Raw genomic sequence first — 13459 nt, forward strand, 5'->3', positions numbered from 1 at the left:
GAATTTCACTTATTCCAGAATTTTAGAGATGAAGTGTACCTGCTACAGTCTTCCACCTCCAAGACACCGATGTAGTTGGATTTTTCAAAGTTCTCCCATACTATAAACCGAATGTCAGGTAGTACCACAATGAATCCTCATTCCATCAAATACTGTACCATTTCGATGTCACCAAACCCATAAACGCTAGATAACGTTGTAGTTGATTCAGCGTTGTTGAATAACTGATTAAAAATTTCCTCCCATTTTCAAGCCTTTTATCATGTCATGGTGTATTGATAAACAAATAAACAAGATCAAACAAAAATGGGAAAGATGTTTGTAAATAAATACAGAATTCACACAGGTTGTAGGATCAATGAACGACAATGTAGAACCTGATCTAGTTTAAAAAAATCATCTAAAATAAAAGTAAACAAAATACTCCCCCTTTGCAATCTGCTGTATGGAAGTGAAGTCTGGACTTCCAGACAAAAGGACAAATAAACTGGAAGCAGTTGAGATGAAAATGTTGGATAAATCTGTAGGATATCAATTTTGAACCAGAAGATTAAAGAGGAAATTTTAAAGAATTATTGAAAGTTGAATCAATCATTGAAAAAAATCGAAGGCAAAGAAAGAAGTTCTTTTTCTGTTGGAACCATTTCCAAAGAGCAACTCTCCAGTTCAACAGATATTTACTCCTTCCCTGATAATGGAGCTGATCTGTAGCTCCGAAATGTCAGATGTTTCTACATCTATGGCATGGTGCAAGTATCCAAAAATCTCGTGCGGCGTTGTACACCGTGAAAGTTTTGAATTATAAAACAAATTATGACGTTATGCTGGTGAAAATAACAAAATATTGTATATTAGTTGAAATCAAATTTTAATAGCTAATATGGTAAGTTCAGTACCTACATTATTTTTAAAGTTCATCATTCTGTTCATTCATCACAAAGCTCATGAAAATGACAACTAGCTATTTCAATGCAGGCATAATAACAAGCCATATTTTGACACACTTCCTCTCCCCCTTATACAGAGGAGGGATCTGAAGGCTAGCACCATTGCCTGAAACCTATTGTGCTTTACCACTCCTTTATGTGGGAACGATTTCTGGGGTACAAATGTTGATTTCGTGACTCAGCTACATGGTGCCATCTATTGATTCAACAATGCAGGTTCAAGGTCTGGTGAAGTCCCTCTAGAATACTCTTTCACCCCGAATGGCATAATACGACTTCTCAGACTGATGCCATCTATACTCCAGTGACAATACTAGATTCAGCTGCACTATTTTAATGGATATGGAAATGATGCTGCATTTTTTAAATAGAAAGAGATGGTGGAATGATGGGGGGAAATGGGAGAAACCGAAAAAAATCTTCAGGAACCATGGCTTTGACTACAACAAATATGACTCGGCCACTGGAATTACGAAAAGGTGTGAGAATTTGATTTCAGCTGATGTATGTTTCAGATCATATATTTATGATGAAAATACGTCTGTTTTCGTCCCCCTACAATTCCTCAAACAATATAAAAAACTGCTGAGGCTTCCTGAAACCAAATGAAGACAGGGGAATGCACAGCTGTTAAACGAAAAAGTGGCCGCTCTCTAGAAACCAAGTTCCCTTTGGGTACCTCTGCTACAATTCGAAGATAAGCGATGTTACATGTTGTTCGACCACATTGCCTAGGGTTTCTAGACATCCCGTAAAATACGGGATCATCCCATAAAATACGGGACATCCCATTTTTCGCTAATGCATCCTGTTGTCCTGAGAAAAGTCTTCGGGACAGCTTTCTGTCCCATATTTTAGAATTCTAAACTGAGAAAAAATGGAAAAGTTACAATGTCTATTCTACATTACAAATTACAAACATCATACTTCATCATTGTATTGTAGATGTGCTATTATGAAACAATTTATTATTGTGAGTTATTAATTTCTCAAGGTGAGTGATGGCAATACCAAACGTTTAGATGAAGCCTGGGTGGATCTTTTTAACAGTATTGAAGGAGAACTCTCAAATTTGAAGAGGGTAGTGGAGTTCATTATGTGTACCCTGGAACAAATGCGTGTGTCGAAAGATTATTTTCTCTCATGAACGCTCTATGGACTGATGAGAAAAATAAATTGTCTGTAAAAACAGTAAAATCAATGCTTGTTGTAAAATCATTCTTCAGTCAGTATTGTGTTGATTTCATACATGATTCTTCAAAATAAACAATGTTAAGTGAAATTAATTCTTCAGAGAAATATTGCAAGGCGATTTGATTTATAAGAATATTGTCACGTTAGTAGTGTATTTTGTAGCTATTTCTATAATAACTCAGTAAAAACAATTTGAAGGCGACTTACGTAAATAAGCCTAAACTTAATGCAAATATGCTCCCTAGCAATTTTGTTTATTATTTGTTACTTACCCTTAGTTAGTAAAGTGTTTGTGTAGTAATTACTACACACACACTTTGAAAGATTGGCATTTTGATGGGTGCGCATACTAAACTTACTTAGTGAAAACTCATGTGTCCAATTTTTTTTTTCCAATATCTCTGGGAACCCTAACATTGCCTGATATCTACAGTTATAATTAAAGTGTCCTCCTGTAGCATAATGATAGGTAGTGTTTCGGGCTGGTATTCGTGAGGTCGTGCATTCAAACATAACCTAGTGCTTTTTATGTTTTTTTTAAGAAAGAGAAAAATATATAATAATTGCTCCTGTCTCTTTTATGACTGTTTCAGTAATTAACATCATGTTCATGAATGTATTATGCCATTACTTTATCATTATTTATTATGACATTATGGCTACAAATGGAAAGAAAGAAAGATTATATTCTCAAAAAAATATTTTTCGAGGCATAAACAAAACAAACTTACTGGCGTCTGCCTTAGAAAATTCAAACAATTAAAAGTTCAAAAAACAAAACAAAAAGCCACTATTCAAGATTTAGTTTATCTTCCTCCCATCTCGATCACATCTTGCAGTCGAGTGGGCATGGAATCGACTAGTCTTTCCAGTTCTCAGACACAGCATTCCAGCCAATTTTTTCGCATATGCTGTCAAATCATTCCTCATCTCAGATCATAGGTAAACAGATCACTCTACAGTGGATACCATAACACTGCAATATCATAGGAAATGATAAATGAGACTATCTTGCAAAAAAGAAGCTCAGAAATTCTCCAAACTCAACATAGGACCATCCCTTATTGTGCAATCAAACAACATAAAGTATAAGGAAAACAAGAAAAATTCTTAACAAGAGCAGAATTTTAGATACAATGCAGTATAAAAATGGAAATCACTCCTAGAGAACCAAGAATATCTTCTCCACACCAACAGAAGAACTGCAGTTGTCATTTTTGGGATGACCACTGGCCATGACTGCTTCTCATGCCACTTCAACAAACTTAAAATTCTATCATTATCATTATACGTCCTGTGCAGCAATAACAAGAAAATTTATGAGGAACATCTACACGTCTGCACTGCTGTGTCTTCAGAAGGCAATATTGTCAGCAAATACTGAAAGGCTTGACTGCTAATGGCTTCATTGCTAAATGCAGTGCATTAGACACCAACCAACCAACAAGCCCTCAGAAGTTACAAAACTCATATAGATAGGCTATACTTTGACATGATGGTGCTAAATTCATTTCTCAAAGCTAATGTTGTTCATGAAATCATGTTGTTCATTTCTAATAAAGTAAGAAATTTTCTTCATTTGTTTCGCTGTACTGCCATTATACTTTCTTTCGTAACAAATTTAAGTCAAACCTTTCTCTTTCCCTGCAGCTCATTTTCGAAAAAAGAAATAGTTTTGTGACTTCTTTACTGCTCTATCGAAAAGGTCTGATTTGGTTTGGTGGAATTGAAACCGAGAAATAACCCCAATGGAATTAATCACTGGCCTTCTTATGATGACTTATGTATCAAAGTGAAATTAAATTGCTCAATAAATTAAAAGCATAAAAAGTAACGGTATTTTATTTTAAAACTGTCTGAAGAAAAGTGAAACCTCATAAGTGATGCTAATAAGGCATCATTCATGAGGCAACTAGGCCAGGAGATAGTGGAGTACGGTGGCCAATTCCTTTCTCCCTAAGAACCAGTACGGTATGGATTAATTTGGTTTAAAAATTGTTTATAATAAAATTAGAACTTCCCCCTCCCAGATCTTTATAAAAATCAGTCCATTATTGTCTCTTCTCCTTTTCTTCTTATCTTCATTATACTAGTATTTACATGTAATTTTCAGAATTGCCTACAAACACTACTTCTTGCTAAAATATGAAATTAATTAATAAATTTTAATATTATTATGTTCACTATTTATTTGTCGATATTATAAAATTGCATAAAACACATCAGAATTATTTATCTGGTGTTAACAGTTACTGACAAGCACAAAGGACCAAGTTTACAAACATATAAACAGTAAAGTAATTAATATGTCTAATTTGGAGATATTAAAGAGCACAAATCTAAATAAAGAAGATATGTACAGAAATTACATAAAACATCAATATGCATAAAAAGCATGTGAACCTCACGTTTTCCACTGTTTTACACTTTGCTATAATGTCAAAATTAGATTTGAAGGTTATCAAACATTATGTTTTACATTTGTCTCATTATTATATCTGCCCAACGAGAATATGTCTGCATTTTGACAAGTGAATCAATTTATTGTGGTCGCCATCATCATCTCTATCATCATCATCAACACAAAAAAAGCCATTAAAATATAATATATAATATGTTTTTTCTTTCTAATGGCTTGTTGAAAAAAAAAACATTAAATTTAATCATTTGTCTTCTAGCATCCCAATAACAGTCCCATTCTGAAGTGTTGAATAATAATAGGCAGTGACTAAGGTGACTTTTCTCCATTTCTTTCTGTTGATTACACAGTGTGCAGTACGGTTTGGACAAGATGCCAATCCGATGGAGGTGCTTTTTGCCAAACAGTCATGACACGTGACCAACTATTAGGCGAAAGGCTGTAACAGCATTCTTCCTGGGCTGGTTGGATACACTAGAGAGTTCACTATATATAGCATGGCATTATCATCTTCATCTCATTGAGACGCTAAATAACCTAAGATGTTGATAAAGCGTCGTAAAATAACCTACTAAAATATATATATATATATGGCTATTTCATATGAAATCGATCAGTAAAAAACCTCGCATTTTTTTTATACTCTAATTTTTTCCCTATTTATATAAAGCAGGGGCGTATACTGGTTAAAGAGTTTGGGCTACCGCTGACCCTATTATTACACAAAATATATCTAACAATTACTTTAATTTTAATTACTATGGTAAAACTAATAATACAAAATTATTACATTATGTTAGATTATAAACTTTTTCTTTTGTAATTTCCTTGGGCTACCGCCGGTACGCCGCAAAATACGCCCCTGATATAAAGTGCTGAGGAGAGTGCATTTTCAAAAGTATACTATCGAAAGTCAAACGGTTTTCGTATTGTTGAACGACAAATTTAGCGTATTTTATAAAAACAAACCTCTTTCAGCGCTCAGAACTCTGGAACCATTTACTGCAGAACATTGAACGGGAGCTCATCTTGAAACTGACATTTGGTAGGTTATGTTAAAAGTAATCCTTATTTTTATTGTACACAGAGAGACAGATAATCTGATTTTACTTACTTTTAGGTTTTTTGCCAATTTGTAAAAACGTAAAAAAATATTGAGAAAAAAACCTTGCATTATTAAGAGGGATAAGGCATTATTTGCTTAGTGGTATGGCAATAAGTTTCGAGGGCATTAAATAGATTATTTTCACACGCCTGGACTTGAACGGTGCAGTACCGCACGCACTGGCCGAGAGCTGAAGATAAGCGAGCGTTGGGCGTCATTTTACTCCTGTGTTTATGAAAACTTGTGATAAAGCTAGCCCAGCTATGCGCTACTAGACGAAACATCACGTGTTTGTATCCTGGCCTTGCTTGTCTCGGCTAGCTCCCGTCTCACAGCAGTTGGTTAGTTCACGCGCATACTATTTTTCTTTATTTGATATTTTCAATACTTTCTTATCAACATACCATCAGTAAAAAATATGTGTTCATTTGTACTTTCAATGCGGAATCTGACTATATATTTTAAAAATATTTTTTCCTAGGCAAAGGCGTCTTAATGAGGAAAAATCTAAATTTCTCCATTTCCATAAAAAATAAGAAAATCTGATTATATGTCAATATAAACTTTAATTTCTCAGCATCAAAATAAACCTTGATTTTGATCATTGGGTGAAAGGGTTTCGGAGCTACAACAGTTTAAAGTTGCTAATTTTATGAAAATACGATAAATTTAAATATTTTTAATTTAAACACTATGAAGTTCTGATGCCTCAAACTTTGCACAAAGCATTGTATCACAGTTCTCTACGTACAAAAAAGTTTCATTGCATTTAGAAATTTTAAGGTGAATTTTCTCTATATTTCGGTCGATTTGAGATGGAATAGCTCATAGGCTATATAATATATATATCTTGTAAGAATATAACTGATAATGCTAGTAAAATGTAATTCACAACTATCGTGAAAATGCAAGCTATATATATATATCTTATCCTTTTGACTCTTTATGATTTTAGTAGCATTAGTATCTGATGAGTTATTGGCAGAAACTTTCTCTGCCCGTGTCTGATCTTCCATTTTTATAGGAAGTCTAGTTCATTGTAGTGTTCCTGTTTTTATAAACGTAATGATATTATCAAGCTTTTTAACTCGGTACCGAAATTGCATTGCCATTCACTATTCAGCTTAATGGAACCGTAGTTAGTTCTCAATACCGTCCTTTAAAGTTTAAAAGATCTCAATTCTTATTCTATCTAGCTTTTTCCTAAACTAGGGTCCACACCTGTGGAGTAACGGTTAGCGCGTCTAGCCGCAAAACCAGGTGGCCTGGGTTCGATTCTCAGCCGGGGCAAGTTACCTGGTTGAGGTTTTTTCCGGGGTTTTCCCTCAACTCAATATGAGCAAATGCTGGGTAACTTACGGTGTTGGACCTCGGACTCATTTCACAGGCATTATCACCTTCATCTCATTCGGACGCTAAATAACCTAAGCTGTTGATAAAGTGTCTTAAAATAACCTACTAAAAATATCTAAGGTCTATGGACTTAAATTAAAGTTCTATAAAAATTAATTTTACTTTGTCTTGACAAAAATCAAAAGTGTCTATTTTCTTTAGAAGTATAGTTCTTAACTTGTGATCTTACAGAACTACTATGTCTATTACAGCTCAAGAGAAAAGTTCCTGTCTGTGAAACTGCCGTAGAGTTCAAATGTGCACTTTCATTTGAAGAAGCAATTTGGCTAGCTTGGGTTTAGGTGGAGAGTACATACCAGTAAATGTTCTTTGTTTGTATCATCAAATAGTCACTGCAGTGAAAATTGTGCTATAATAACTATTTACGATACAAGTGATAAAATAGCATTGTAAGTAGAGATGTCTGCGAAACGAGGCCGAGGGCCAAGTGAAGCAACCCTAAGAACAAAATACTGTACAATAATTTTTAACATTTGTATCGCACACTATTTTTTAGGAAAGTTGTTCGTCCATTCTGGTATAGGAACAATTCCCCCTGACTTCTCCACTGCCGTATTCCCCTCTTTCCAATAGTATTTTTTAGGAAAGTTGTTCGTCCATTCTGGTATAGGAACAATTCCCCCTGACTACTCCACTGCCATATTCCCCTCTTTCCAATAGTATTTTTTAGGAAAGTTGTTCGTCTGTTCTGGTATAGAGACAATTCTCCCTGACTTCTCCACTGCTGTATTCCCTTCTTTCTAATAGTCAAACTTCATCACAATAAGTACAAGCTGTGGCGTAACTCAGTGGTACAGTACTGAACTGCAGATTGAGAGGTACCTACTTCAAATTCAGGTGCCACCTAATTTTTTTTATTATTATATTTAATTCTTCATTGTTTGATATAGCTATCAATAAATTAATTCTTGAAGCAATTTATTTAATATGTGTATGCTTCTTAATCAAAACAGTCATTTCTTAAAACAGCTTAGCATTGTTTCAAGCACTTTATTAATCGGTTATGATTGCTGCCATGTGACATCTGATTGGGAAACAATTGACAATCAGAGCAAACAGTTGAAAGTCACTGTTAAAAATACTTCGCACGCTTACCACAAATTTTTAACACACTTGCCTAGCATTAAAATTTCTACTTGTAGGAAAATGTATTTTTATGTAAATTTCGCATTGTTCACATAGGGCTGTGAAAAGTACTGAATCTTTGAACGCAGTACAGTAGTATTTTTTGTCCATGAAATTTACTGGACGTAATATAACATTGTTAGCAGAAGAGGAGACGAACTAAGGCTCATGCTACTGGAGCTAAATGACAGGTGTGAGTAGTATGGGACGAAGATCATGGTTATTGCAAGAAAGCTAAAGAAGGTAAACTTGCGAATTCGAAATGAGGCAGTGGAACAAGTGGACAGCTTCAAATACTTAGAGTGTACTGTAAGTAGCAACATGAGCTGCTGCCAGGAAGTCAAAAGGAGGATAGCAATGACGATGGAAGCTTTTAATAGAAAAATGAAGCATCTTCTGCGTACCTTTGCAAAAAGAACTATGGAAGAGACTAATGAAGTGCTCTGTGTGGAGTGTGGCATTGTATGGAACAGAAACATGGACATTATGACGAAGTGAAGAGAAACGACTAGAAGCATTTGAAATGTGGATATGGAGAAGAATGGAGTGTGTGAAGTGGACAGACAGAATAAAAAATGAAACTGTGTTGGAAAGAGTGGGTGAAGAAAGAATGATGCTGAAACTGATCAGGAAGAGGAAAAGAAATTGGCTGGATCACTGGCTAAGAAGAAACTGCCTACTGAAGGATACATTGGAAGGATTGGAGAACGGAAGAAAAGTTCGGAGCAGAATGAGATACCAGATGATAGACAGCATTAAGATACATGGATCATACACAGAGACTAAGAGGAAGACGGAAAATAGTAAAGATTGGGGAATGCTGAGTTTGCAGTGAAAGACCTGTCCTTAGACAGAACACTATGAATAAATGAATATAATATTATGGTCGGTATATCATGGTTGCAATTATTATTATTATTATTATTATTATTATTATTATTATCATCCTCTTTGTGTTAATGCTTTTCCCCATTCTTTTTGTTTCTCTTTCTCATAATCATAATCTCATAGTTTTCATCATAACCTTCACTATCATTTTGCCATCATAATTAGAATTTAAAATAATAATAATTATAGTTAATTATAATAGTAACGATTTTCTACTGTTAATATGAAAAACAAAGCGGTACCATTACCTAATTAACTTCCTTAATTATGCATTAGGTAACTAGGTAACCACTTAGTTTTTCATGTTAATACTAGAAAATCATTATTATAATTATTCTCAAGTAATAATAATAATACTAATAATAATAATAATAATAATAATAATAATAATAATAATAATAATAATAATAATAATGTCTTTGGTGTAATTATTGTCCCAACATTATTATTATCATCATCATAATCCATATCCTGTTTTTCCTTCTCATTGTCTTATCATAATTACGATCTTAAACATCATTTTTAACGTAAACATAGACATAGCTCAGTCGGTTAAGGCGCTTGCCTGCCGAACCGGAGTTGCGCTCGGGCGCGGGTTCGATTCCCACTGGAGCTGATTACCTGGTTGTGTTTTTTCCGAGGTTTTCCCCAACCGTAAGGCAAATGTCAGGTAATCTACGGTGAATCCTCGGTCTCATTTCGCCAAATATCATCTTGCTATCACCAATCCCATCGACACTAAATAACCTCGTAGTTGATACAGCGTCGTTAAATAACAGAGCAAAAAAGAAACATAAACATTATTATTATTATCATTATCTATATTCTCCTTATCACTGTCATCGTTATCAATGTTATTATCGTTGCTATCGTCATAATTTCGCCATTATTGCCACCTGGTTCGACCACTACCAATATCATCATCATCGTCGTCGTCGTCATCGTCATCGCAATTATTATAAGTCTTATAACCTAATATCATCACCTCCACAGTCATTATCATCCCTTGTTATCGTCATCATCTTCAACACCACCGCTTCATGGACTGTTATTCCACTCTCAAGTATAACTTTAAAGATTAAAAAATTAAATAATAAATGGAGAGATTTGTTTCCTTGCACTCTACTATGAGTGAGCTGCAGAGGATTTTATGAAGTTCAAGTAAACATAAACATTCTCATAACTCTTCCAGTGTCAAATATGCATCACTCAGTAAGTATCATATTAAATGTAAATCTTAACGGATCTGATGGATAAACCTGAGGCTCATACATGTTTAATATGCACAGTACTAGTGGGGGGGGGGCTAGAGGAGAGGGTTCGCAATGACGAGCACACGCTATGACATGCAGGATTGTGTTGTACAGCTACACTGCTCAAAGGGTTACTTAGTCCACACACAAAGAAATGGCACATACCGGTACTTTCTCATTACACAGTTTATATGGTGACTGCTACGTTGTTCTTTTAAGGAAGTTTGTGTCAATCACATTGTAAAGATTTTATTAAATACTACAAGTTCTATCTGGAATCATTTAGCAAATGAAATACAGCACGTGAACTTCCATCAAAATCTGGAAATCGGCAATTTCTCCTTAATTCTCAAGAAAAGAATTGACTTTGGTCCTATATTTCAAATGATACTGGTAGCGGATACAAGAATCGTTGTTTCAAAGCTGCCCAAGAGGGCTGGATTTTTAAGTTACGATAAAATCATTAGCATGGATTCCATCGGAAGGAAAGTAAAGCTGAGAACCCTGTTTTAGATTATCAGTATGTAATATAACTCTATACCTAAATGAAAAGACTTCAGGCAAAATTTACTGTGGATTTCTCACCAATGTCAAAGTTCAACTTTGCTAGTTGCCATATTCACCTGTTAACAATGAATTCTACCAAGTGCCTTTTGGAAAGCTGGTGAACTCGTTTTATCCTTCAGAATCAGAGGCTGATGCCAGCATGTTGACCTTCTCTTATTCGGAGAAGATTCCTTAGGCAACAATAGATTCTACGCACTTCTGAAAAACGTGTTGTATACCATCTTTCGTCAGTTTCAACAGGATAGTTGAACAGGTGATCTTCACCTCTACATCCTTTGAAACCTCTCGCCTTGCAGCTCTTTTTTCATAGTTAGAAAAGAAAGAATTGAAAACCAAATGACCAACAAATCAAATATGTCGTTTTCGGTGGTTTTGTAGTTACTATGCTTGCCATTGAATCAAAGGTTCGTGGGATCAGGCCAGGCAGGGGGCGATGTATTTAAAGGACGATAAAGTCCATTTTGCACAACTTCCTCCAGTACGGAAGTAAAGCTGTGGATCTCGTGTCGTAGATTTACGGGACATAAAGGAAACCTATCCTTGAGAGAGGGCTTCAGGTAAAATTCGTCGGCCATTTCTTCTCAACGTTGAATTTCGATGCTCAATAACATCTACAGTTGGAAGTGCTGTTAAGTAAAGCGCAATTACTACCTACCAGATTCCAATGGATATACACGTTTGGACACCAAGAATTAGTTCCGTGTATCATTCTACATATATTGCAGACATGATAATTTCAATATTAATGTTCATAAATGATTCAAATTCAATATTTAAGATTACTGGCATTACTAAATGTTTTCAGAACTTCGAAAAAAATATATTTATTTTAAAACACTCTTTTCAAGCACCCAGCCTTTACAGGCATGTCGTATAATGAGAAAGCAGTAATGGGAGTGGCGCTCGTTACCTGGGATCTTGTCGCCACCCGCCTGGAGTGCCACCTTGTGGATGGTGGCATAGTAGCGCTCACGTTGGGCCTCAGCGTTCTGCTGATTGTCCAGGGACTCTTTGAGTGGCCGCACTTGCTCTGTAACATGGATGGACTCTACAAGAAGTGTAACATGCCTTGCACTGGAGCTCGTCACTGCCTGTAGTGAGCTGGCTGACTTACTGTTTCTCCAGCACAGCCCGGCAGCTGCTCCAGCGCCCAGCAGCGCCAATGTGGCTATCACCAGTGGCACCATCACCCTCATGTCTGCGTAGAAGGGCTGCGATGTGTGTCCGCGCTTTACCAGCTCGGGGGGTGGAGGGTCTGTGGGCACAAAAGACAGCACGGCTGTTAGATAGCAGCTGGCACCACAGTGACTGGTCTATGGTTACTTCAGCTGTCATGTTATTTACTTCACGTGTTATTCAGACAGGTAAATCAGTCACCTCATTCATTAATTCAGGCAATTACTCAAATGGTCAGTCAATTACTTGATGTTTAATCAATCAATCAATCAATCAGTTTGGTTACTCCTTCAATCTCTTTATTCATCAATCAGTTATCAGTAAGCAGTCAGTTAGCTGGTTGATCTGTAAGCTGGGCATCAATTGGTTTGTCAGTCAGCCAGTAAATCCGTCTGAGTCACTCAGTCTAGCATGTATTCGGTTGATTAGTCAGTCAGACATGTAGTTAAGTCAATGCATTTATTCAGTCAGTCTGTTAGTCAGTCAGCCATTAAATCAGTTGAGTTATTAAGTTATTCAATCTGCCTGTCAGGTAAGAACGATCAGGTCACGCACTCACTCCAATAAGTCAAGCAATTAGATGACTGATTGGTCAGCTTGTCGATTGGTTAAGCAGTCAGTCAGAAAGTCATTGCTAATACATTTTTCCTTCAGAATACGTTTTTAGCTACCACGATTACATAGCAATAACACGAATTGGATATCAGTCAATCATTTCATCTTTTATTCTTTTCATTTCATTGTTGAATCTTTCTCAATTTGTAATCTCTTTATTATTAGTAAACATATTGTGAATTTTATTAGTAACAACAATGTAATTTATTCGTCACAACAATAATTCCTTTCTACAATTCACCTTAACGCTCTCGTCAACAATTGGATCTTCACTCAACACAGTATTCGTTATAGCACTCCACCGACGACAATGACAATTTACTTGGACTATTACGCACAACAATGAACTGTTAATCTTAACTAATATTTACACAGTACTATTTACAAATCAGAACTACCAGTTCTCAGTTCACAGTTCTTCTATCTCAGTCACTCGAGTTCACAGTATCTCGAACCACAGACCTCCAGAGACAGTTCACTGTACTCGAACACGGGTCCCTCCAACTGCGGCCACTGCACTCGAACTCAGGTCCCTCCAACTGCGGTCCACTGCACTCGAACTCAGGCCTTCGGATGCTGACGCAGATGCGGACGCACACTCGAGTCGAACTCCGGCTGGCTTGCTTGCTCTGGCTTTCTCACTGACTGAATAACTGAAAACTCTGAAACTGCTGTCGTTCCTTCGCGACCGTAATTTATAACCACACCGACGTAACCTCGAAGGTTCCACCCGTCTCTAGAGATGGCATTCCAGAGA

The 13459-nt window shown here is 36.0% G+C and overlaps 1 protein-coding gene across 5 annotated transcripts in view; it reads right to left on the reverse strand.

Annotated features, from left to right (window-relative positions):
• Positions 1–13459, reverse strand: part of Dscam2 (Down syndrome cell adhesion molecule 2) — an 828417-nt gene that overhangs the window by 17518 nt on the left and 797440 nt on the right. For 4 of the 5 annotated variants that reach the window (XM_069845581.1, XM_069845584.1, XM_069845582.1 and 1 more), the window contains exons 26-27: positions 12026–12166; positions 11822–11959 (exon numbers count right to left, since the gene is read on the reverse strand). In XM_069845581.1, coding sequence (XP_069701682.1) covers positions 11822–11959; positions 12026–12166 — 279 coding nt within the window. The remainder of the gene's footprint in view (positions 1–11821; positions 11960–12025; positions 12167–13459) is intronic. The other variant, XM_069845583.1, reaches the window with a different exon arrangement.

The sequence above is a fragment of the Periplaneta americana genome, chromosome 14 (genome assembly GCF_040183065.1).
Source record: "Periplaneta americana isolate PAMFEO1 chromosome 14, P.americana_PAMFEO1_priV1, whole genome shotgun sequence".
NCBI lineage: Eukaryota > Metazoa > Arthropoda > Insecta > Blattodea > Blattidae > Periplaneta > Periplaneta americana.